Source organism: Acyrthosiphon pisum, chromosome A1, assembly GCF_005508785.2.
Source record: "Acyrthosiphon pisum isolate AL4f chromosome A1, pea_aphid_22Mar2018_4r6ur, whole genome shotgun sequence".
Lineage (NCBI taxonomy): Eukaryota > Metazoa > Arthropoda > Insecta > Hemiptera > Aphididae > Acyrthosiphon > Acyrthosiphon pisum.
Genome location: NC_042494.1, coordinates 62442338 through 62469805, shown reverse-complemented (window position 1 = coordinate 62469805; position 27468 = coordinate 62442338). Strand labels below are relative to the sequence as shown.

The 27468-nt window shown below is 30.0% G+C and overlaps 4 protein-coding genes across 4 annotated transcripts in view; all 4 read right to left on the bottom strand.

The window, feature by feature from the left end:
• The window catches only part of LOC107884997 (cuticle protein 19), a 242218-nt gene that overhangs the window by 103046 nt on the left and 111704 nt on the right, over positions 1–27468 (bottom strand). The window lies entirely within an intron of this gene.
• Positions 6497–7990, bottom strand: cp28 (cuticular protein 28). Its single transcript, NM_001134289.1, has 2 exons — positions 7911–7990; positions 6497–7291 (listed from the first exon to the last, which is right to left on the bottom strand). Exons 1-2 carry the CDS (start codon positions 7920–7922, stop codon positions 6716–6718), a joined length of 588 nt encoding a protein of 195 aa, NP_001127761.1. The 5' UTR covers positions 7923–7990; the 3' UTR covers positions 6497–6715.
• On the bottom strand, positions 13229–15013 carry cp29 (cuticular protein 29). The gene is made up of 2 exons (NM_001134288.1): positions 14938–15013; positions 13229–14127 (listed from the first exon to the last, which is right to left on the bottom strand). Exons 1-2 carry the CDS (start codon positions 14947–14949, stop codon positions 13552–13554), a joined length of 588 nt encoding a protein of 195 aa, NP_001127760.1. The 5' UTR covers positions 14950–15013; the 3' UTR covers positions 13229–13551.
• On the bottom strand, positions 24372–26334 carry cp30 (cuticular protein 30). Its single transcript, NM_001134287.1, has 2 exons — positions 26258–26334; positions 24372–25368 (listed from the first exon to the last, which is right to left on the bottom strand). Exons 1-2 carry the CDS (start codon positions 26267–26269, stop codon positions 24448–24450), a joined length of 933 nt encoding a protein of 310 aa, NP_001127759.1. The 5' UTR covers positions 26270–26334; the 3' UTR covers positions 24372–24447.

Below are 27468 nucleotides of genomic sequence, written 5' to 3'. Positions count from 1 at the left end.
CCAATCCCCTTAACAAATAATATTCCTGATTCCAGATCGTGTTTAATATTAGAACTACGCTGATTATTAGATATTTGTATACTACAAATAGATACTACACACTTTGCTTTGTTGAAATATAAAATGTTTTTCAACCTCCTTATATAACGAACAATAAACCATATTATAATGTTTTTATAAAAAAAATAAAACAAATAAACAAACAGACAGACTGTTAAATCTAGCCGTTCGTGTTTCATGCAATACCTATAATATTTTTGTATGGTTATAAATCAAGCGTAGGTACCTATATAAAATTTGAACACTTTTCATATTATTTGAAACGCAAGAAGTATTATATGATTCCACCCGAGGCAAAATTGATCTACCAGGTATCTGGTCTTTATTATCTGTCTATCTATCGTTTTCCATTTTTCATTACAATATAGTACAATTTCTTTGATAACTCCGTCATAATCGGTTCATCCGTTTCGAAACCTTTCTTGGACAAACAGATTAAAAGAACCACTATTCGAAATTTCAAGTTCATGCGTTTTATCGTTTTTGTGAAATGACGATGAATTAATCTTATATATAACATAAAATTAAATTCATTTGTTATCTTTAAAATACAATTTTTTAAACCCTTTCTTATTGTACATCTAGAACATTGCAAAAACTACTGTTAAAAAACGTCATGTTCGTAGGTACCTACTATTAAATGTTCAAGTTTTTGAGAAATAGCCATTAGTATTTTGATTTTACATGTAATATAATTTAGATTATTAATAATGTTTAATCAAGATTATATTATTAAACATTTCATTACAATTTAGAAATGTTGGCGTATACACGCAACCAAGTGTTAAAGTATAGATAAATATTATTTCCATAGCACATTATGGTAGGTATGCCAACGTTAAATATTGAGTTATCAATATAGTTGGATTGGAAAACAACAGCTTGGACTTATTCCAATTCGATAACGGAGTTTTGCCATGTTTTGTGGATGATTTAATCTTTAAAGTCAGTTGTTAATTATTTTTGGCATAAATATTTTTTTTTCTTAATATTTAAATTAGGTATACTTACACACAAATCATATCTCTATTTGAACTTAAATACGATAATAATTTAACTTAAAAACTATAACTTCATAAACTTATAAAATATTAAAACATTTAACATGTAATTTCGAATAGTATATGAACGGTAAGTGATAAACTATAATATAAATTTCGTTAAATATATTTTTAATTTTTTGCTATATAAATTCTGTCAACAATCAGTAGTTAGCTTCAATAAAATACTTTTCAAAAACTTACTAACTATTTTGTTAAAAGGTAATTAATACAAGCAAACTTTTCATAGTGTTTAGACAAAAAACCCAAAAAATTAAATAACTAATTCAGTTTTTAATATTATAAAAAGATTGATTTATTTTATCTAAAATGTATTTTTATTTTTCAGTAAAATTAATATTTTGGTTTTAGTGGTTAATATAACACCTGTACAAAACATATTATACAGTGTTTCTTAATAGCATATTTATTAAACAAATATTGCACAAACAAATAACTACAAAAATTAATAATTAAACAATTATTCAACTGGAGTAAAAATGTATAGAGATGACAGGTATATTGGTATTGGGAAATTGTATAATGCGTGAAAATTTAAAGGAAATTTTACATCATAGTATTTCAAATATTTTTTGATACAATTTTCATCGAAAATGTTCTAGGTAATACGTTTATTTTCTATTAATCAAGTGATATACAATTTGAATTATGTGACTTACATAATATACCATATAGTAACCATATATACTTATTACTTAAGTTAATAGTTAGAATAATACATTTTACATTTTTATTGAATATTTATAATAATATAAAATAATATATAATATAATAATATTTTATAGTATTTCATGAAGATTGCAAGTTATTGCATAGCGGCGAATCAAATAGGCAATTTTAATACTTCCCGGCTATGTAGGGTATGTAATATGTATTCCATGTTCCGTCATACACTTATACCACACTTAATTTAATCCTGAAAAATACTTAATTTGGAAGTACAATGTTTGTATGTCTTAAAAATAACTTTAAGTATGATCAATATGTGTACAATAATACAATATTATAGTGTTGCACGCGTATAACACATTTAATCGAAAACAAATAATACAAAGTTGGTGTCAAATTTTCAATTAAAAAATACTTTTGAGTAAAGAATAATATAAAATTAATTCTATACAATCTAAATTTATCACTTTAAGTTATACAATAATTAAAAATAACAAAAAGTAACGTAAGTGAACGAATAAATTAAAACTAATAATGACAAAACTAAGTCAACATTGCATTTTATGTAAAATTATATTTTCAAAACTTAACCAATTACAATTAACTAACTATTCACGATTTTACTAAACACACATAAGTATCAACGAAAAAAATAAAATATAAATTCAATTTAGCAAAAAAAATTAAATTAAATGATCGTACAATTAAAATGGTTAGTTATTATAGTTTTTAAAATATATATAACATAAATCAGTTATATTTTCATGATAATATTAGATTATATATTTTATATGACAATATTGGTTGATCTTCATCAGAGTAATAAAATAATTTATTGTACTATAATATTATACATTATATTATTTTATAAGCCTCATGGAAATGAAAATAAATTAATAATATAATTGGTGAATATTGAAATACTACAGGTAAGTACTAATAATTAATATACTCGTGAGGGTATTAGACACCTGGATTTTATGTAGATAATTTTAATTTAATGTTGATGAAAATTACACTTTTAAATCTTAAATAATATATTTATATAATAATTTAAAGTAACTTAAAAGTGTATCATATCTGATGGTATTTGCGTAATTACCTACGATGTTACATAGAAAAACAGTTTCACACAAAAAATAATCACTTAATCTTCAGCCATAATTATTAGTTAAGAAACCAAATACATTATACACGATAAAAAAGATAATATAATTTGGTATGTCGTAGTGTTTTAATTATTTTGATGATTACTACAGAACCAGTCATAATTTTTAGAAGATATACTATTTTAATGTTTTTAAATTAAAATAACTATTTTATATTAATATTATCGAAAACAAAAAATGACTACCTACACTATATCACAACAAATATTGTCATCTTTATCAAGTATATATTTGATTCCTCAACTACGAGACTTTTTCGATAATTATGAACACAAACTTTTTCGTAGGAAACGGTTTTCACTAACATTTTATGTGTGTTGGATGCGCTGTTAACAGTGAACATTAGTTGGTAATAAATGAGTTGAGTTAGGGTACAGTTAATATTTAATCGGAAGATTATTTTTTAACAAACTTATAAATTGGTTGCATTCGATTTACACGTATATAACATTTTTACGAACAAATAATTAGGTAATATTTCTTAAGGAATTAATTTTGTATACAATCTTTTGGGTTACAAACTATCAACTATTGTAGCCGTATTTTTAGTTAAAACTCAAATAAAATATAAGCTAAATAGAACTAAAATTAAAAGATATTTCATAAAATATTTTTTTTAATGGTTATTGTTTATAGCTATAGTTAGGTTGAAGTGGTGCTCCGCAACGTCCTTGCATTTCTGTTTTGACAAACAACTGCTAAAAATAACGAAGCAAAAAAAAAATCCATATTAAAAAATATTATTCGTGTAAGATTCATATTTCATTTAGGTATACATTATTATGTATATATGTATATCAAGTATTCAAAATAATATACTATAATATACAAATAAATATATATAACACAATTTAATATGTGATATTTAATAAATAAATATACTATAATAATATATTATATATGTTAAGGTGTATGCCCGCAGTAGGCGAATGTTGACAGTCACCGGTGTAGGTTGACATATTATACCAAAAACCGTAGTAAATGTTGACGAAATCGTCTTAATGCGTTCATGCACCGGTGATTGTTGACATTTACAGTCAGTGTTTGGTAAATGTTGATCACACTTGAATCACAATGTATGTAAAAGGTATTTTTGTATTATTTTGTAAAATTAAGATGTTATCGCCCAGCCACAATATGCATTGGAGACGTTTGACGTTAGTAATGTTATCGCATGAGACAATCCGATTGTCAATCGTTTTCTAGATAATAGCACCTAACCAAATTTATTCAATTAAGACTTCTAAAATCTAAAACTGCAGAAGAAGTTGCACATCACTTATTAAATATATTTCTTATTTTCGGTGCGCCAAATATTTTACATTCCGACAATGGACGAGAGTTCGTAAATAAAGTTATATCAGAGCTGTGTTGGATGATGTGAAAATTGTGCATGGTAAACCACGCCACAGCCAAACACAAGTATCCATCGAAAAAGCAAACCAAGATTTCTCAGTCTTGTAAAAGATACTTTTAAAATTGTATTTAAAAACAGATACAAATACATCCATTCAGAAATTATTTAAAATGCATTTCAAATACTTTTAAGAAAAAGTATTTAAGAAAAAGTATTTAAGAACAAAATGTAAATACTTGCCATGTATTTAAATACTTTTCAAATATTTTTTTTTATTTTACTTTTCTACTAGTTAGTTTGCAAAATTAATGTTATAATTAATAATTTAAAATTGTCATGAAACATTCACCTAGGTATAATTAGAACTTTTTGTATCACTTTCAATTGTATACTGAAAAATGAAAATAAATAAAACTTGTTATATTAATGAAATTCTTTGATAATAAGTACCTAATTAAACAGTTGTTAATGAAATATAAATTATATGGATATACAGTAGAGCAATTAAAATAAATCATTCTCAAAAAAATTTGTTTTTTATTATTTTATAATGATTATAACAACTATTTGGTTTCAGAAGTCGGTATATTATTATATATTTATATTTTGTAATAATGACATTCATGAACGAATGAGACATCGGCAATAGGGAACAGGGGCTCTCAACAATTATGAAGGAATAATTATTATAAAAAAAATAGCATAATAATTTTCAAAAAAAAAAAAAAATGACAATTACTGACAAATAATTCATTTGAATTTTCAAAAGTATTTGATTTTCAAATACAAATATGTCCAAGACAGAATTTAAAACACTTTCCAAATACTTAAACCAAAAAGTATTCTAAATACTATAAAAGTATTTAAATACATTTACTCAAATACTTAAAAAGACTGATTATTCTTTATAATTTAAATGGCTGTTATTATAAATTGAATAACTGCAGGTACGTAAAAAAATGATACAATATGTCAAACAATATAGATTTTATATATATTAATTCAAACTCTTTTTGTATTTCCCTAATCTATAAATATTGCACCTAATCATAGAATAAAATTAGTTTTATGTTCATCCAGTTAACACCCCATTGAAATAGTTTAATTATAAGACAGAAAAGTGTATAATTTTATTTTTAAGAGGAGGCCACATAATATATCCTTTTAAGGGCATTCTATGCCTATTATTACAAAAAAAAAACATTGTCTGTAAATATTCTAATGCCAAAACATTAATTATAAAATGGTTGTTTATGTCTATAATTATTTGTATCTGTAAATGGAAATTCTCTTCACTTTTTCAAATCTAATCAATAATTTACTGTATTGTATTGTTCATAATTAGTATATAATCACCTATAATTAAATTGTAAATTTACCTATATTATAAAACTAGTTAACTCTCTACCTTCAACACAAGCTATGCTTACGGAAGGTAGATAATTTTTATTCAATTGTATGTATTTAAATGTTATATAATATGTACCTAATTGAAAAAAAAGGAGTTTGGTATAGGCAAATTTAATAACAATTTAAAAAATATTTAAAACCAAAAAACTAATTCAAAGAAATTTATAAGTGGTATGATATCAGTTCCATTATGTTATTGTGAAATTACGAAACAGTAAAGGTGCATGTTTCCGCTCGAGAAAGAACCGAGAAAGTTGAAATTATTGATGAGAAATCAAATACTCACAATTATACATTTTTTTAATTTTTCATGATATCAAATAAACCAAAAATATATTAGGAGGTTACAAATTTATTTCTCAAATCATGTCAACAATTTTGTTTTTTTTATTTTTTACTAGGACTATATCCAGATTGTGTACTTCTTGCTCTCGAAATACAGCATTCAACATACAATTTACGAGCGTTGTAGAATACCGTGGAAATATTATGAATCTCATAATAATATAGTCTTTGTGCTTATATATTACAAGTTTAGCTCTAGATATTGATTGATGTCATGCAAATGTATATTTGATAATTATGTTTTCATGATAACTATATAAAAAGCGTTGCATTTTCTTAATTGAACAATATATTCTCAGTTCATAGGTATATATTATATAATTATAAACGAATACAGCATATTATGCGTATGCAATCGTATATAATATACCATATTATTATAATATAGGTATGCACTACTCAAAAAATACGATAAGCACTTGATGTTTGGTGTTAAAATATGAAAAATATTTATTTACAAAAAACTAAGATGATATTGATGACAATAGTATACATAATAAAAAATACACACGTGACACGCATGAGATTGCGTGTAGGCGTATATAGTTACGAAAATGTGTTAAGACTTAAAACAGTCTCCGAAGTCGTCATTGGTGATGTTGGCGTTTCAGGTGCTGCAACGTTCAGTGATTCGGGACGTTGACTTAGTACGCGGGCTTGTATGGGGCTGGGGCTGGCTTGTAGGCCGGGGCAGGTGCAGAGTAGGCTGGTGCGGGGTATCCACCTTCCTTCTTGACCTCAGCGTTGAAACCGTTGTAGTCATCGGCGGTGTATTCCACGGTGCGCTTGCTGCCGTCAGGTTCGACCAGGCTGTAGGAGCCCTTGACGTAACCGTTGGCGTCAGCGTATTCGTTTTGGCTCTTGATGTCACCGGTGTAGGTGTCGTGCACGCTGTAGTCGAAGTTGTATGGTGACGGGGCGGAGTAGGCTGGCTCTGGAGCATAGGGTTTCGGGGCGGCGTACGAAGCTGGCTTGTAGGCCGGTGCTGCTGAGTAGGCTGGTGCAGCTGGGTATGCTGGTGCTGCTGGGTATGCGGGTGCTGCTGGGTAGGCTGGGGCAGATGGGTAGGCGGGGGCAGATGGGTAGGCTGGTGCTGAGTAAGCTGGGGCGGCTGGGTAGGCTGGGGCTGGGTAAGCTGGGGCGGCTGGGTAAGATGGGTAGGAAGGTTCCTTGTAGACGGCCAGAGCGGTGGCGACGGCGCAAGCCGCGAAGATGATCAACTGAAAACAAAAATTCAAAACGTTTATTAGTAATCGGTCAATCTTCACCATAAACGTTCAACCAGCGTATGTGATGGCATAGTATTTTCGCGCCAAAATCGTAGAGTGCGTGAGAAAGATAGATAAAGAGAGAGAGAGAAAGGGTTAACCATCGGCAGCCCGTATAAGGACTGCACAGGTGATCGCCAGAGGATATATGTTATCGGAGTTTAAGAGTGCGACCTTGTTAGAAGAGTGCGTCTGTCGATCGTCGGCAAGTAAAAGTTATGAAAACCGGTCGGCACGGCGGCAATCGTGGTGCGCCCAAGTGTTGTTATTACGTGTGCACGCTATTACGCAAATCGGGCGATTTTGACCGGCAACAGGTGTAGTTGCACGCACACTTTCTGCTGTTTTTCTTATTAGATCGAATAACGGTAATACGATCGTTTGCAAAATAGTTAGCTGCGAGTAGAGTGATCGTAACAATGAGAATATCGGTTTTCATGGAATGACACTGAAGTGTTTGTACATAGATTACTAGTCTAAGGAAACACTGGACCGAATGCATCGCGGATAATTATGTATAACCGTAAAGCTTCGACGATCGTTAGTAATAATAATACACATTTTCACTTACTTTGGCGGACATTTTGTAGGTGTGTTGTCTAGTGATTGTTACTGCAGCACGGTTAGTTGTGTTGATCGTCGATGATTGTGGTTGATCAGTTGGTCCACGCTGGTATATATACTCACGATCGATTGTACAGTTGCCGGGCTTGCCCTAACTTGGGGGGGAAACGCCACTCGCCACCGAAGCGTGGTGGGTCAACGCGTCTGTAGACACAACAGGTATGCTATTTACGCGAGGGCGTATGCACCCAAGGGGGTCACCGGGTTGACCGATTTCCTCTCAGACAAAAGGAGCCCGGCATGTTGTTACGCCATATCTCCGCATAACACTGCGTGATAATGTTATAATCTACATAGTATTTTAATTTTTTTTTGTTCGAAATTAATCCAAACGAAAACCACGAAGAGTTAGAGTGACCGTCTCTACGAGGTGGTACTTATCGAACTAGGTCATTATTAAAATATTGTCTGAACTTCACAGACAAACACCGAAAACTGTTAAATTTATGTCATAAAATGTTGATAATTAAATCAATATCTCCTTAATTTATGACTTACTTAAATATTTACTACATAACTACAACAATTTTAAAGGGTAACTTATAATGTGATGTTAGGACCTGCACCACGTAATAACTAAAAAGATTGATAAAAAATATTTTTAATTTTACTAAAGTATATCTACTATATTTTACTACTATACCTACAGGCAGTAACAGGAAGACCTGACGGATGAAATAACTTTTGTTCTAATCAATACTTTTAAACTTTATTTTTATACATAATTTATAGTCACTTGCGCTACACGTAGGTATAATATAAAAAAAATATTTTTATTTATTAATACTGAACATTTTAAATTTTAAATTAATTTAAACTTTTTTTGGTAAACTTTAAAATAGCCAATTTGTGAATCTAATTGTAATAACAATTTTGGTGGGGAAAATATTTATCTGAGTCAACTAGTTTGTTTTTTAGAATTTTTTTCAATAACAATATTTTTAAATAAATTAATTTAGAACGTCATAACTTTTTTTAAAATATTAATTTTGGAAATTTCCTACCATTAGTATATTTCCTAAATTCTTTCTTAATCATATAATTTTCAAATTTTTTTTAATGCGTATAAGTAGCATAATTTTTTTCAGGTCTTACTGTTACATCATTTATAATAATACAATTAATAATTCATGGAAAGAAATCTTAGGCATTCATATTTAACGTATGTTTGAATGAACACAAGCTTAAACAAAATTGTTTTGCTATAAAAAACCTTTAGGAACTATCATACATAAAACAACATCATACTTTTCAATAGTAAAAACTTTCCTATATAGTATATTTATAATTTTCCCGATATGCTTGTTGTTGATAATGATTTACAATTTAGTGATTTTATGCGTTTTGTGACTATAAGTTTCAAATTTTAATGGGCTGCAACGCGATGGTTATCTATAGATAATTGTATTATATTATATTTACATTTTAATAGAGCTAATTTTTTTTTATGAACGATTTTTATTAATCTTAATAAGATGATATTTGTTGATATTTCGATATATTTACAGTGGGAATTACTATCATATTATACATATATACTATAAGATATAGATTTAAAACCACCATCATTTTTAACAGGCAGTTAAAATTATGTTCCAACGACTTAAATGCAGTAAAAAGTTATAAAATCGGATTATACAATGATCTTACAATGATGAAAGGAATTAGGTGTAATAAATAATCAGAAATTGTGAGGCCAATGTCATGGGTGATTGAAAAAGAAAAAAAAATGTCTGATAAACAACGATAATACGTTACAGAATCACAGCTAGAATGTAACGGGCCTATATTGAACACTGTCAACAACTTACAACGTTATCATTTTTATCTGTTAATAAAAAGTCAAGTATAAAGTTATACTACAGTCTAGCAATGACAAAAAATGTATTTTTAGTCATCATTTTTAATTACTTTAAAACGTATAACAACAATGCAATCAAATTTGGATTTGAAACTAAAACTGCCATTCAAAAATTATGTCAGCGCACTACCTATTTGTTTTATTTCTCTGACCCACGTGCAACATAGACAATTTACGTTCAGCAGAACCAACGTAGTGAGTTTTTAATATTAGAATAAACTAACCTATTGGCTATTATCAAACCTTCTACCTCTTAACTAAGTGTTATGAAAATTATCTGTGTTCGTATGTAGGCGTTTTCCTGATGTTTCAATTTTAAAGCGAAATATGAGCATATTTAAACTGTACCTATCTATTTTTTTAGTTGTAATTTGCACAAAACTTGAAATATGGTAAAAAAAAACATACGTACATACTTAGATAATATTTTTAATATTTAATTTGATAATAGTTCGATTTACTCTAATACTAAAGTCTAAAGCAATCAACACAACGTTGGTTTTTCTGAACACAGATTTTATATGTTGCATTTTGATCAGAGAGAGATAAATCAAATAACACACTGATATATTTTTATAAAAGTGTCTGGTCTACGTGTACACAACGTATTTAGAGGGAAATTTTTAGATTCACTTCATAACACCTGTATTAGACACTGGTCCATTGTACTTTGTAGGGACAGACATTAAAGCTTACTTTACGCTTCTACAACCGTTATAATACTGAACATGTTTAGAATTTATTTAATTTAGTGATTACACATTATAATTTATAATAATATACGTGTAAACCTTAATATATGTGTTAAATACAATTTAATCCTTAGAAAAATAGTCACGTAATGTATAGTGTATACACATGTATTTACATAATATTATAATATTATTATTATAACAAGTACCTATAATGTACATTTGATATAGTATAATACTATAATAACATGCAATATATGGATTTACAAGAGTTAAGTTAAAAATGTGTGAAATCGTTACGTTATATTGTAATGATTATAAGTATCATATAAAATAAAGTGTAAAAAATATATAATTGAAGGATAAAAAAAGGATAAATATGTGTATAAAAATGCATATCATTATCGGCAGTAGCCGGTATAACCACAGTCAAATGTATCACGATAGTTAATTTTTACGTGTTATATTATAATTAAAAATCAAAAACAAATTCAACAGTGGAAAATAATCTGTTTTTACTAGATTTATTTCAATGATTAATAGTTATCAATTACTCACATTGGACGTAAACAATTTAAATTGATGTATTTTAAATGTTATGAAATCAATTTTCAGACGATCAGTGTTCTCAACCGATGTGCCGCGCCATTATTTATCATAATTTAATTTTATAAGTTAATAATATTATATCATAAGAAGGGTTAAACAATAATTAATTTATTATTTTTATGTTCAAATTAAATTCAATAGTTATAAGCTAATGCGATGTATCCATATAAAAGATTGGCTCTTACCTCTCACCCTAAGTCTGTCACATTTATACATTTTATAAACTCACTTTGTATTTTATAAGGGTTGTTACTGGTTAGATAATATTATGTATAATACATTATTATAAATCCCTTTTGAACGAACGGCAAATAAAATAGGCAATTTTACTACTTTCCAGTGTTGTTGGTTAGACAAAATATAAAAATTTGATTATTATGTTCAAATTATTTGAAAGCATCATTTAATATAATTTAATTCGGTTTACATACAAAAAAAAAAATGGAAATAATATTGTCAAAAAAATAAGTTCTATACAAATCAGCTTGATGTAACAACTAAGATAGGTAGTACATATTATGTTAATAATACAAAATATAATAATAATGATCAATGTCTAAAAAACATTAAGATTAACGATTTTAGGAGAGATAATAAATATAATCTCAAATTAAAGATTTAATGGAAAAAAGTATACAAATATTCAACTTATTTTAATTTTAATACTTTATACTTATTTTTTAATTCATTTTTTATTTGTTATGCCAAAATGAAGGCATGCAATTTTGATGCTAGATAAATGATACCCAATTCCAACATAAATTCTTAAAATTATACACGAGACATTGTGTGTGTGATAATTGTTTAAATGTAATATAATATAATATAATATAATATATTATATATTATATTATACAGTAGTAAAACAAAATAAATTAAAAACTTAATTTGTAGGTACATATTATATGGGTATGCTATGTGTATTTTTGTTTCTGTAAAATTGTTTTAGGGAAACAAAAGTAAACACATTTATTTTAACACCGATATCGTTTCCCTCCAACTACTTGGAATACTGTATTATATGTATATCGCAAACGCAATGTAAACAATTTATGTTAAACATTATTATATAAATATATAACGATTTACTTTGTATGAACTTTCATAACAACTCGGGACATGCGTGAAGAATGATTTTATCATAAAACACATAAGTCTTATGTATGTGCTATCAATAAATATACATTTACTTTTAAGTATTGTTATGTTTTACCTGCATCACATGTTTAACGTTCATTATTGTATTATATATACATAATATATTCATAATATATTGTATTAATAACTCGTGTATGAGCAAATACAAAATACATTCACTTTTCACTATTTTGTTTATCATGGTATATATACATATATATACTATACACACAGTGGTTGCACGTACCTACCTACGTACTTTTTCAATTTTAACAACGTGTATTGTATTTTCTTTATTATTAAGAACTCCGAAACGTTCATGTTTTTTTATTATGAAAATGGGAAACGAAATCATACATTACGTTGCTATTTTTTTTTTTTTACAAAAATACAATGAATAGTAAAACGTATTACGTTAACTTGATAAGTTGATGAATATAACGACATAAAATACGATTTGAATTTTTATTTGGTGTAAAGCACTAAAGTACTACCTGGAACGTAATTCTTAGAGTCGAAAAAAATATTAAAATAAAGAATATAACCATGTACCTACCCATGCACAGTTTACATACATTTAAAAAAATGTCAATGTTCTGGTTAACATAATTTGATTAATACTAACAATTAAAATGTAAAACAAGAACATTATTGATGGTTTATCATGATCTATATTAAGTGCTATAAATTAAATTAATAAAAAGTGATCTATTCCTGAGAAACATATAGTTAAGCAATACTATTGTAGGTAATACTATAATGAATTACTTATAAAGTATACTTTTTCTTTTTGAATCATGTATGATCATCATTAATTGTGCATGGACTTAACTCAAAACCATATTAGTACTCTGGTGTAATATAATATACTATTTACTACTCGTATGGCTATATGGGTCGGTTGCCTTGAGGAACAAAACGCATTTGCTGGTCTAAATCTACGGCGTAGAAAATGGAAAGTCATAATGAATTTCTCATCGTAAAATTTATAATTGTAAATGTATAATATATAAATTGTTACAATTTATAGTAACATAAAAAATAGTGAACAATTGGTTATCTGTTACGACATGGATGACGTTTATTTACAAAAAAACAAGATGAAACAGATGACAATATTAAATATACAAATATAATATATTATATATATATATATGAAACACACGCATAATATATCGTGTATTATACAGCTACGAAAATGTACTGAGACTTAAAACAGTCTTGGAAGTCGTCGATGATGATGTCGGTGTTTGAGATGCAACGTTTAGTGAATTGGGACGGTGGTGTTATTAGTATGCGGGCTTGTATGGTGCTGGGGCTGGCTTGTAGGCCGGGGCAGGTGCAGAGTAGGCTGGTGCGGGGTATCCACCTTCCTTCTTGACCTCAGCGTTGAAACCGTTGTAGTCATCGGCGGTGTATTCCACGGTGCGCTTGCTGCCGTCAGGTTCGACCAGGCTGTAGGAGCCCTTGACGTAACCGTTGGCGTCAGCGTATTCGTTTTGGCTCTTGATGTCACCGGTGTAGGTGTCGTGAACGCTGTAGTCGAAGTTGTATGGAGACGGAGCAGAGTAGGCTGGCTCTGGGGCATAGGGTTTCGGGGCGGCGTACGAAGCTGGCTTGTAGGCCGGTGCTGCTGAGTAGGCTGGTGCAGCTGGGTAGGCTGGTGCTGCTGGGTATGCGGGTGCTGCTGGGTAGGCTGGGGCAGATGGGTAGGCGGGGGCAGATGGGTAGGCTGGTGCTGGGTAAGCTGAGGCGGCCGGGTAGGCTGGGGCTGGGTAAGCCGGGGCGGCTGGGTAAGATGGGTAGGAAGGTTCCTTGTAGACGGCCAGGGCGGTGGCGACGGCGCAAGCCGCGAAGATGATCAACTGAAAGCAAAAATTCAAAATGTTTATTAGTAAACGGTCAATGTACACCATAACTCCGACCCGCGTATGGGATGGCGTTCAGTGTTTTTGCACCGATAACGGAGTGTGCATTAGTGAGAGAGAGAGAAAGGGTTAACCGCCGGCTGCGGCGGTCCGTATAAGGATACTATTGACGGTCGGAGGAGGATTTATCGGCGTTTGCGTGTACGACCTTGTTCGAAGAAGCAGTCGTGACAACGACGGCGGTACCTATTATTATTATGTGCGGTCCGTCGGCCGGTCTGCGAGTAAAAGTCATGGAAACCGGTCGATAGCGGTGCGCCCAAGTGTTGTATTGTTACGTGTGCGCACGATCGCACGTGTTGAGCAACGTCGACCGGCCACCGCGCCGCACTCCCTTTAATCCTCATCAATCCTAACGAGATCCAAGCGTGTTCCCGCCTCCCACCGCTGATCACCCGTTACGAATCTCCGTAGATTTAACCGTTTAACGTCCGAGTGATTTTAAAACTTTAAAAGGTTGTGGTGAATGGTTAACGCAACTATTGAGGGGGTTTTTATTGGATATAGAAATTATTCCTAGCCGAATTTGATGTACACGCCATCGCATCTAGTTGAAACGATTTGAAAACTTAAGTCGGTGGAAGTATAACGAGGAGAATAAATTCTCAATAAATAGAATGATCGCTACGATAGAATGTTGAATTTTATTGATATTCTATATCGCTGTTTTTAAGACGAAGGCTTATATCCGCGAATGACAGTGTGTGCATGCGCTGTACTGCAATAATAATATGAAATTAAACTTACTTTGGCGGACATTTTGTATTGGAGTTGTCGAGCTGCCGTTATTGTAGTACTCGTTGTGTGTACTGTTGGTGACTGTGGTTTATCGGATGGTCCTGGCTGGTATATATACACACGGCCGAGTATTGCGAGACTTGCCCTGTCCTGGGGGGGCAACGGAGTTCGCCCGCGCGAATGGACAAACACGCGAGGGCGTGAGCGCCCAAGGGGGTCACCGGGTAATCCGGTTTCCCCCTCAGGTAATGGGCACCAACATGTTGCTCCACTGAGATAGGTACTGTACGTGCAACACAATCATTTTATCCTCTCAGTGTCGACGTAATAGACGAAAAGAAGAATAAAACTATATAATAATAATAATAATAATACCATGAATGAAGATGCTGTGTGTTCGCTATAATTTAACCGCCTATTATAATCTCGGGAACCCGAATAAACGCGTTGAAGGTCTCCGCGCTACATTTAATCGTTTAAAGAACCGTCGAATCAGTCGACATAATATGCTCAGATATCCAATTTAGAATATTATCGTTATAGAACACCATAAGTGATAACTAATGCATTTTCCACGTTGTTATATGTTAATATACTATGATAATGTATTATGTTGTACATATTTTTTCATAAAATGGTTAGTGGCTCACACTGGAAAGATTTTTTTGGTAGGTGGTTGGGTGGACCCCCTAGCTGGCTCCAAAATATTTACATCATAAAAATTATACTACCACTATAAAAATATTGAAAATAAACTATTGAATAATTATAGGCTATAGTCATTAATATAATATTAGCCAATATGCTATCCCTATTTATTTTTGAGTGTGCGCCACTGGATAGATTCCACCACGGTTTTTGAGTAATTTTTAACTAGGATTTTAATCCACGGGTGATCTTTCTAGATTATCGGTTTAATTCATACTTTTCAAAAATATTTGAAAAATGTCTAATATGAATAATTAGATATTGTTTTCGTCAACCACATGTATTATTAAATATTATACTTTCAATGGTCAACTACAAATCATAATAATCAAATAAAATATTATTTTGGCTAATATAGAATATAACTCGTATTATTATTATATAAAACACTTTAAAGATAATATCTAAATATCAAAGAACTCATTAGTTTCTACATTTTAAGAATTAATAAGGTAGTTCTGATAATAGAAAACGAACAAAAGATTTTCTGTTCTTAAACATCATTCTGGTTTTCTTTATGAAAGAGATTGAATTTTTTTTTTTTATAAATTAAAGACACGAATATTATGAGTTTTTGACTTATAAATAACTATTATTAATTACTTAAATAAACATTTACCAATAAATTATTATAATAATATACATATATAGGTATATATATATATTTTTAGATTCTGAGTGGAGCGATGAATGTATTGAAATGTAATGTAATGTATTTTACAACGATGTGTGTTTTTTTTAATTAAATTTTTTTTTTTTTTTGTCTGTCATCACCTTTAGGACAATAAAAATGCTTAGATTTTCAAAAGTAAAAATTTCCCAGTAGGATTCAAAAAACACCGTCAAAAACAAAAGAAAAATTAAGGAAAAACGAGTATTTTTACGCAAGTGTTTTTGAGAAAATCGATTTTGGTTTTTGGTGCAACTCTTAAAAAAATGACCGTATGTACATGACATTTTGACTGAATGTTTATATTAGCATTTTCTATACACCATACAATTTTGAAATAATTTGACTCTTTTTGAGCTGTTTACGGACATTGTCAGTTTTAAATTTTTTTTTTTTTCTATAAATATCAATTAAATTTTATTTGTTGGGTAAAAAGCGTGGAAATTTAATGCAAGGCTCCTGATATATTGTTACAATAGCAGTTGAAAAATATTAGAAATACATAGGCACAATTTTTTGACAAAATTTATCACATTTAAAATTTAATAATTATTTTGTAGTTAAAAATTTATAAAATGTTCAACTTTTATATCTAAGGATTGACAATTGAAAACAAGATTCCACGTAAATGGGTTATATATAAATTACTTTATTTGCCTTAATATCATCAAATATACTTCCCACACAGCATTTGGGAAATGATAATATTTTGATAATATTTTGGAGTGCTTGAATAATGAATATTTGACTAATAATATTGTATAAATATTTAATTCTCATAAAATAATAAAATATTGCACAAAAATGTTGACTCAATATTTTTATAATGTTTCCTTAAAAACATTTTTTAAAAAAATATGATTAAAATGTTTTGTTAATATTTTTCAAAAGTGAACTTCTTGGCCAAAAAATATAAATAAAATATTTTCTTATTATTTACGCAACTTTTTCATATATTTTGACAACTATATTATTTTCCTGAAAATATTTATACCATAGTTGGGAAATAATAAAATGCTATGTGGGATTAGTAATATCATAGGCTGACTGATCGTTTTCGCTCAGAATCGTTTTTCTTATACAATGATATTATATCATTGAATTAAAATTTAACACCATCCATTACAGTGACCCACTTGTAACCTACTGTACAGCAGAGCGACATCCACTTACCCACTTTTTTTTTTTATTTGCACTTGGACCCGGCAATACCTGTGGTCATTAGCTATTTGTAGGGATCATGGACTATGCCGGTTGGTAGGGTTAGTACGGTAAGGTTGTTTGGTTGGTAAGCAACACGTGTATGTGTGACAAGGCTTTTGCTACTATGAACCAGTGTGGTCACCCATCCGGGAACTAGTAACATCGAACGTAACTTACTCTTAGGGAAATTGCGTGACTGATAGCAGCCAATTCGCTGGGCTAAACCGCTAATATATATATATAGGTGTAATAATTACAAATGGTAAATGTTAAATTGAGTTTTTGATAATTTTTCTACAAATGTTAAATTTAAAAATTGTTGAAAATTGTTTAGCCTCATATTTGTAATCTTATCTATATATATAAAAATGAATGTATGTCAGTGTGTCTGTCTGTGTGTCCATGTTACCATGGCAACCATTTATATATTATTTTGAAATTTTCGTCGGGTGTGTGTCTCCGTATTACCATGGCAACCAATTATATATTATTTTGAGATTTTCGTCGATGTGTGTCTCTGTATTACCATGGCAACCAATTATATAAAAATGAATGTATGTCAGTGTGTCTGTCTGTGTGTCCATGTTACCATGGCAACCATTTATATATTATTTTGAGATTTTCGTCGATGTGTGTCTCTGTATTACCATGGCAACCAATTATATATTATTTTGAAATTTCCGATAAAATATTTTGTATATAAATGGTTGCCATAGTGATATGTAGAATTATTATTCATATAGAGTTGGCAATTTTAATGGGCAACGAAGTGAACGGGATCAGATATTTATATATATATAGATAGATTATACCTCTGAGCAGAAGATAGGCTAATTTAAAAAGGGAGAGAACCAACCCCGGGAGGTGCTCAAACAGGAATTTTGAGATTTCCGATGGAATTTTTTGTTTTTAAATGGTTGCCATGGGTTTTGAAGCTATTATAATAATTATTATTGGTCGCCGGGAAACGAAGTGCACGGGATCAGCTAGTTTTAAATAATTATTTATAATGTATTTTTAATCGTAGTATACTATTTACCTACCTATGTTTATTTTTATTTATATATATTTTCATATTTATTAGGCACCTACAGACAGTTACAATATACATAGGTCCTTTTATTATGAATTGGACAATTTTATGAGTATCGGTATAAGATTATTCATTTTTAACTGTCGATTATGTGAGTGAAATTAATAAGATCACGTTTTATAATATTACGTGCATACATAATATTTCACTCACTCTCGAATTTATCTACCGTTTCTAGAATTAGTCTTTAATAGTTATATAACTTTGTGACACACCCAGATTTAAGGTTTCTTAGACTGCACTATGTGTCTATATCAAATATAAACCAACTTTTCAATCTTATTTTATATAAGAAAATTTAAATGTTCGCATTATATATTATATATTTATTAATAATTAATGTATATTGCAAATAAATATTATAATACAGTATTTATAGTATCATAATAAATTATTATATAAAAATAATTAAGGAATTTGAGTAGCTCTACAGTCAACTATAATATATTGACATTCAATAAAGGTTTTCATGTTTATTGTTTATATTTCTTATAAATGTGCATATTATTATAATTGTACAATTGTACAAAATATAACTGTGAAAATATTTTGACTAAAATTCACCATAAAACTGCAGCATTTTCTATTCCGAGGCATAATAAAAATAAATAAATTTTTTTTATTGATCGCTATTATACACTAAGATATTATATTATTTATTTATTAGGTATTTTAGTGTACGTTTACATTCGTATTTTACATCAATGTGGTGTAGCTGTTTGCTGCTTACCAGAAAATAATGGTTAATAAGTATTTACTTTACCATATATTCATAACAATATAATATCATTATTATGTAGCTAAAACCATCGAGAGTTATTACTTATTAGATTTAGATATTATAACGTGTATAAAGTACCTGACTTTTTATACATCTTATAATGCATATTATAACAAGTCTCGTATACGTCATGACACGTAAAATATCGAATTAAAATTTAAATACACCATTTGGTGCCCGATGAATCTCAACGTATACACTATACATGCTTTGTGAATTACAAGGTGTACATGATGAGTTTGAGAGTAAAGGGGTCAAGAGATCAATGATATTATTGTGGGACGATGCAGACAAGGCCGAATTTAATGAACTCATATACACTGTACGTTTAATCGACGGGAGTAAGAAAACTGTTCGGAATTCGTATACCAATTATATATTATGCGGAGAATATTATTGTAAAGGAACGATACCGACGCCGATTCGTCTATTATTAAAATTGATTTCTTCATTAATACGAAATGATTATTTCGATTTCGTAACGGGCATATTATTAATATTTTAATTTATTAAACTATAATGTTACCAAATATAGGTTCACAATAATACACTGTGAAGTACTCATATACTAGACTTGTAAATATTGCATTCGATATAACATCTTGTTGAATGTACAACTAATTTTCAAGTGAATTTATACAACATCAATTAACAGACGCGTGTGTCATCAATTTATTGTACTAATAATAAATAGGGGTACCTACTTATCCCAATTATTGACAGTTAATTTTATAATAAATAAGAAAAACAAATTCAACAAAGAAAAATAATCGATTAAGTATTAACTAATTTTAATAAGGTCCAAAAGTGCCACTCAGAACAATCATCCACCTCCCCTAGCCACATGATATATCTATAAAGAAATGGACCGATAACAGAGAGATAGGTCCAGGGGGCCAATATTGTTGGATAAGTATTGCATACAATTTAGACAATTTATATATTAATATAACCTAGCCAATTAATAATGAGAGAGAGAAAAAGTTCAAAAACAATGATAACAATATTTTTATAAGTTAAAAATAGCATCATACACTTAAGGTCCAATTATATTATGTAGAGCCGCAGAGATATTGGTCATCTCTTTCCAACGTGTTGGAATTTGGCAACCTATATCAGGAGAATGCCCCGTTCATACATTAATATAATATGTCTATGGTATACCTACTACATAAAGCCCAATTATTATTATTATTATTATTATTATTATTATTATTATTATTATTGTTTTTACTTGTGTCAACAATTAAAAAAAAAAACTCGAAAATCATGGTAATATTATATGACGTATTAATGTATTCACCTCATTGAGTCTGTCCATCGATAAAGTCTAGATAATACGGTATTTCGTATAGTACGGTAAACAGTTAACTGTCTATAATAACTGAAGGGTCCAATGCAACAACCAGACTACTCCATTTTCATGAATTTTCAAGACAAGCAAAACAAAATTTCTTTTTATAATTTACTACTAAGTACTATTGTATTAGTTATTGATATTGCGCTGGTGGAGAAAAAGATTTTTCGCATTGATCAGGATTGATGAAACATTTCGGTTTCCCGTTAAACGTGTAGGTTTTTTGATTTCATTCGAGAATGAGCGGATCCACACTGACATATTAGCTAATTCTGAGCGATTTACATAATTTTACTGATCACTCATTTGTTACAACACGTCTTAACAGTTTATACACTGGGCGTTATAGTCAAAGTATTTTAACTTTGTATGTAAAATAATAATAATATTATTTATTAATTTTATCTTATTAATGATTCACGCTATTGATTAATATTGCACGCCTCGAGATTCCGTAAATAGGTCGCAGAAATCAAACGCATTTTCGTTTTCGTATGGAGTGTAAATTAAATATTTATATTATTTATATTTTGCGTGATAAAGTCGATTTGCCTTTATCTGCCTACCTACAATCGTTTTTGTGCATACATCTCTTTTTATTTTAAAATAGACCGCATATCCATTTAAAATTATCCATAGATACCTATAATATCTATAATTGACCGATATAGGTAATTATCCGTATATTTATACCGTTTCAAGTAGTTTTTATTTCAATTACATTTTCATTCGAATTATAAAAACTCATAATCAATCAATAATTAATGTAAAGTATCTATTAAATTAAATATAGGTAAGTATACTCATATTAAATATTATACTCTTTAATTATTAAATATTTACTTTTATTTTCATTGAAATGTACAAAACTTTAAAAAAAAATTTGTGAAACCAATATATATCTTATTCCACTCGCATAATCTTAAATAATATTTAATTATTATCATTCAATTATTAACATGGTTTAATCGTGATTGACTGGCTGCTATCTGATGAGTCTACCATGATGGTTCAAACAACGTACACGACGATTCGCCGAGCCCGCCCAACAACCTACAGACGGTCTACGTTTTACATTATATTTTACAATACTGATGAATCGTCTTTGACGGATGGTGGTGCATTACGGTGGTGCTCTTTGTATATGCATCTTTTTAAGACCTACGACTTAGGCCGGAGCTATACAGTATACACGAGAACAATGACCTTTTGTACCTTTCTATTTATCTACGTGTTTATACTCTATAGTGCTTACTGCAAGAGGCATTCGATAGAGTTCCTCATTAATTTAAAAAAAAAAAACTATGCAATTTGATTGGATTTTGGTCGGAAGAGAATAGAAACCTACTTTCTTAAAAAAAATACTTAGGTATAACGTTTATTTTTAATATTTTTGATGATGCAATGTTATTAAATATAATGTAGATACTTATCAAAACTCTAAAATGTGTTATACCAAGTTAAGGCTTAGGTATTGCAATTATATTATTTTACGAAACAATTTTTAATAACATCAATTTATAAAATATGTTCATAAGTACGCAATGTCAAGTTGGCCTAATTAAAAGAACGATTCATTGAGATTCAGTTTCTGACCAACAGGTCCTAACATATTCACATCATCGGCGTGTATAGTTTACCTTGGAAAAGTAACACTATGACGTAGGCATATTATATTAAGGTTTCACGAAGTTCACATAGTTGTATACTTGTATGTACAAGAAATACATTGTGGTTTTAACTACAGTTTTTATTGATAAGTAACTTGAAAGTTGCTTTTATAAATTAAAAATCTAAAAAACAAAACAAATGAACGCTAGATTCTACTTTTTTTTTTAATTCATGAATTAAAACTATGTATGTAACTTACAGTGAATACCACGTTATTTATAACGGTTTGAAATCCAAATTTTACAAACAAATTATTTCCTATGTTATAAACAGTTTATTTTAACCAAGAGTTTTGCAATTTTGTAACATTTTAATTTGTAAAAACTATAGGAACATATTATTTACGATACACAATAATATTGTCATGCTTATAATAACATATAATAACATATTATCTAATAAAGTGGTTTTTCTTTTATAAATATTAAAATGTAAGTTATGAATAGTGTGATATTATTTAATGTCTAAAATATAAATAATAATCGCGGATTACTTATTATACAATATAACAATAATTATAATTGCTGTTTCTAGGAATATTTTTAAAAAATCGTTCAATATTTTTTTTTATTAGACAACTATTATTAACGCTATTGTATATAAAATAATAACTACGATATTATAAGTATATTATTATAGTATTATTTTATATCAGTTGTATAGACTATCGTAAACAAATTTTAATTACAAATATAAATATTAAATGAATTAAAAACAAACAGTTATTTAAATATCAAAAATTTAAATTGAATTACTTACATGTAAAAAATGTATTTATGTTAATCATAATATATTATATAAAAGTTTTAAATTTAATTAAGAGTCTTAATTTTGCTTGCTATTCTGTAGCGATTCATACACTTGATAATTTAAATAATAAGCTTGATAATTGTATATTTTTGTTTTAACTTTCTAGCCATTAATTAGCCTTATTTTAACTACCTATTCTAAATGCTAATTATTTATATTTTATTTCCTATATAATATGAATAGCATCTAAAAATTATAATTTCTATATTGTATACTACAATATATATTGCAAAGATCAATTACAAAAACCACATAGTGTTTCATCTTGATACTTGAAGTAAAAGCAATAAATCGCACACAGTCCATTAGTCACAATGAAATTCGAATATGTTAACCGTCGAACAAACATAAGTGCTGTCGTCTATTATACTGTAATTTATTTGAACGGTTTTCAACAAACTAAACTGAAAACGATACTTTGTATCCATCAAATAAATAATAATTGACCGCGTGCTACAATTTATATATTATGTTATTTTTGAAAGGCAACCGCCGAAAATTTACCAAATTCTAATCTATGTTATTACCATAAAACTGTAGTTTAGAGATTTGTTTTAAATAGTTAATGTAGGTAGGTAACTATTTAAATAAATTGTTACACTTTTATTTTAAAATTTAAGTGTTTTTTAAAACGCTCATAATATTATAATATTAGCCAACACAATTAACATGATGCTGAGTAATTTACTAATATTATCATTTATATAGTATAAGTGTTTAACATATGTCGGTTTAAATTGTATTTTTTTCTTTACATTAACTTGAAACACCCTATGAGACGTATTCAATAATATTATTATATATAAGTTGTACTTTAAAAGTAACTCACTAAAGTAAAAATTTTGATTGTAAGCTAGGTATAGGTTTTTAACAATTTGAATAAAATATTACATAATCAAAATAATAAAAAACAAAAAATGTATAGATACCAATATTTAGAAATACATTTTGTGATAAGTTTAAATGGATAGTAGTATTAAAGTCATTCTAAAATTGTTTTATTTTAAATTTGAATCATGTATTATACTGACTTAATACTGTTAATACGCTGCCACAATTTTTAACACCAACGATATTGGGAATAAAATGAAATTTCATGTTTTATTTTAGGTAGAGTTTTAAGGATGATTAGGAAATGAAAAACAATAAGTTATAGACAAATTGAAATTTTATTTACATAAAAATACAATAAATTATAATAATCGTTTCTTAGAGTTAAAGAGGAATTAGTACTGTTTGTACGGGGAAGGTTTGTATGCTGGGGCGGCGTACGATGGCTTGTAAGCTGGGGCAGGGGTAGAGTATCCGTAGGCTGGAGCTGGGGTGGAGTATCCGTAAGCTGGAGCAGGTGTGGAGTATCCGTATGCTGGAGCAGCTGGGTAGGACTCAGTTGGGTAGGCTGGGGCAGCTGGGTAGGCTGGGGCAGCTGGGTAGGCTGGTGCAGAGTATGCTGGTGCAGAGTAAGCCGGTGCGGAGTAAGCTGGCTTGTAGGCTGGGGCAGAGTAAGCCGGGGCGGAGTAAGCTGGCTTGTATGCTGGTGCAGCTGGGTAAGCTGGGGCAGCTGGGTAAGCTGGTGCGGCAGAGTATGCTGGGGCAGCTGGGTAAGCCGGGGCAGCTGGGTAAGCTGGGGCTGATGGGTAAGCTGGGGCAGCCGGGTAAGCTGGAGCCTTGTAGGCTGGTTTGTAGGCTGGGGCAGAGCTGTAAGATGGGGTTCCTTCTTTCTTCACTTCAGCGTTGAAACCGTTGACGTCATCAGCGGTGTATTCGACAATTCTCTTGGTGCCATCAGCTTCGACCAGGCTGTAGGATCCTTTGACGTAACCGTTTCCGTCGCTGTATTCGGATTGGCTCTTGATATCGTAGGTGGAGTCATCGTGCACGCTGTAGTCGAAGTTGTATGGGGCTGGGGCGTATGCAGCTTCTGGGGCGTATGCCTTGGGTGCTGAGTATGAGGCAGGCTTGTAGGCAGGTGCTGGGTAAGCTGATGGTGCTGGGTAAGATGATGGTGCTGGATAAGCCGATGGTGCTGGGTAAGATGATGGTGCTGGGTAAGCTGATGGTGCTGGGTAGGCAGACGGTGCCGGGTAGGCTGGGGCTACTGGGCCGGCAAGTGCGGAAACCAGCACGCAGGCAAAGACGGCGATAGTCTGTAAAAAAAAGAAACGACACGTTTAGAGTAGTTCTAATGAGTGTGGCATTGGTAATATCAAACACTATGAGCTATTATATTAGTTATATTACCAACAATGACTCTGATTATTACGTCTTTATTATAATAATATCTTTGATGTAAAACTTTTTATTTCTATTGTATTTAATGCTGTTAAGTAATTGTGTATTAGGTAACAATAGTAACGTTTAATTATATTTAAACGGGACACAACTACAAAAACTCGTAGAATTTTCAAACAAATATTAAAGCAACTGGAAAATAAATGTTATCAATCATTTTTCTCAGATATGTACAGCTGAGGTCAAAAATGCATTCTGGTTTAAATTAAAAATGAACTTAAATGAAATAAAAATAATGAAATAACAAAATGTATTTCATCATTGATTGCTACGGTACAATGTAATGTTTTATTTTAAACAACAATAGTTATTAAATATTTGTAAGTTATATTTAATATTAATATTAAATTAAGTATATTATTTATGTAACTTCAGCTGTTTTGAAACAGTTAATATCATAAAATAACGGAAATACAATTGCAACTTCAATTTTACTGTAAAACAATAACTTTATATAAATAATGAAACAGAATTTTTGAATTAAAAACAAAGCACAAGAAAACACCAGTTCACATTTTTTTTTATGTGAACACTTGTTTCATTAAGTATTGTAAAGTAATAGTAAACTCGTAGAGAAGTAAACTCGAAATTTCGTTAAACACTATGAACTTTTCGGAATAACATGTCCGAAGTTATTTCCGATGGATATAATGTGATACCGAAGACTTAAATAAATATTAAACTTATCACTGAAACACTAATTTTCACGGAGGTGAAATTAAACGTATATAATATGGTACTTACTTTGAATGCCATTGTGAATAAATATAAGTTTTTTTTTTGTTGTTGTTAAGTGTATTAAAACTGAACGTTGAATGAGTAATGTTGATTGACAACGATCCGCTTTATATATTAATCCGAGCGCTGAGTTTGCTCCCTCCGGGGGGCACTGTTGCCGTACGCGGAGGCTGTAGCGAGGGCGTACCCAGCATCGTGAACAGCCAGATTGCGTGATCCCGGCGGGGCGTTTGGGGGTTCCCCCAGCGAAATTTTACCAAAATATGCGTATATCGTTACGGTTCTATTTTTATTTATTTGTTTTCGCGATTAGGCTGAATCACCAACTGGTTAGCCAACGACCACGTTACAATATTTCACTTTTCCTATATGCTTAAACACTTTCTAAGTTCAAATGAAACAAAAATTTGAACCAGCAAACGTAAATTAAAAAATGATATCGCACTTTTTCGATTGATGTTCGGGATACAACACAGTAGCAGATGAATGACGAATAGTTTTCTAAATCCTAAAAGGTGGGAGTCAGGTTTGGTGAAGCCGCAATGTCGAAAAGTAAAATCGCAACAGACGTCTATGGTACGCGGGCAAGTCACAACCATTTCGTTATTTTAAAAATAATTTTAAAATGCCATTGGTTATAAATAATGTATCCTATTAATGTATTTATAATCAGTGAAAATACATAGTGCAATGTTTTTACTTGTTGTCAGTTTTGTGTTTTATTTTGAATTTTTTCAACTTGTATGATAACTAGTTTCGTGTCGCCCAATTAAGATTTCACTGCGTTTATGCTAATCTGGCTGGTTTTAATATGGAGAGTATTTTTAAACTTGTTTACACTTTAGAAAACAAATTATTTTTCGTATTTTTAAATCTTATCAATTATTAATGGATTAATTTCGTCATCTTACGTAAAGTTAATACTTTTAATCCAATCGCTAATCAGGACCTATGAGTTTATTTTTATCATAATTATAAAATATACTACTTATTCTAATACGTAAGGCCTTGTACCAGTCCTCAATGGACTCAACTAGGATATACCGGCTGTAGTTTAAGTTATTTTCTCAATATCTGTATCATAAAAAAATATTCCGGTCACGTATGATGTAGTACAAGCCTAACATTATCGACCTTGACTCTCGATAAGTGCATAAGTAATAAAAACGTGTAGTGGATGAAATTGCCGTAAAATTACTTCGATATCATATATCATC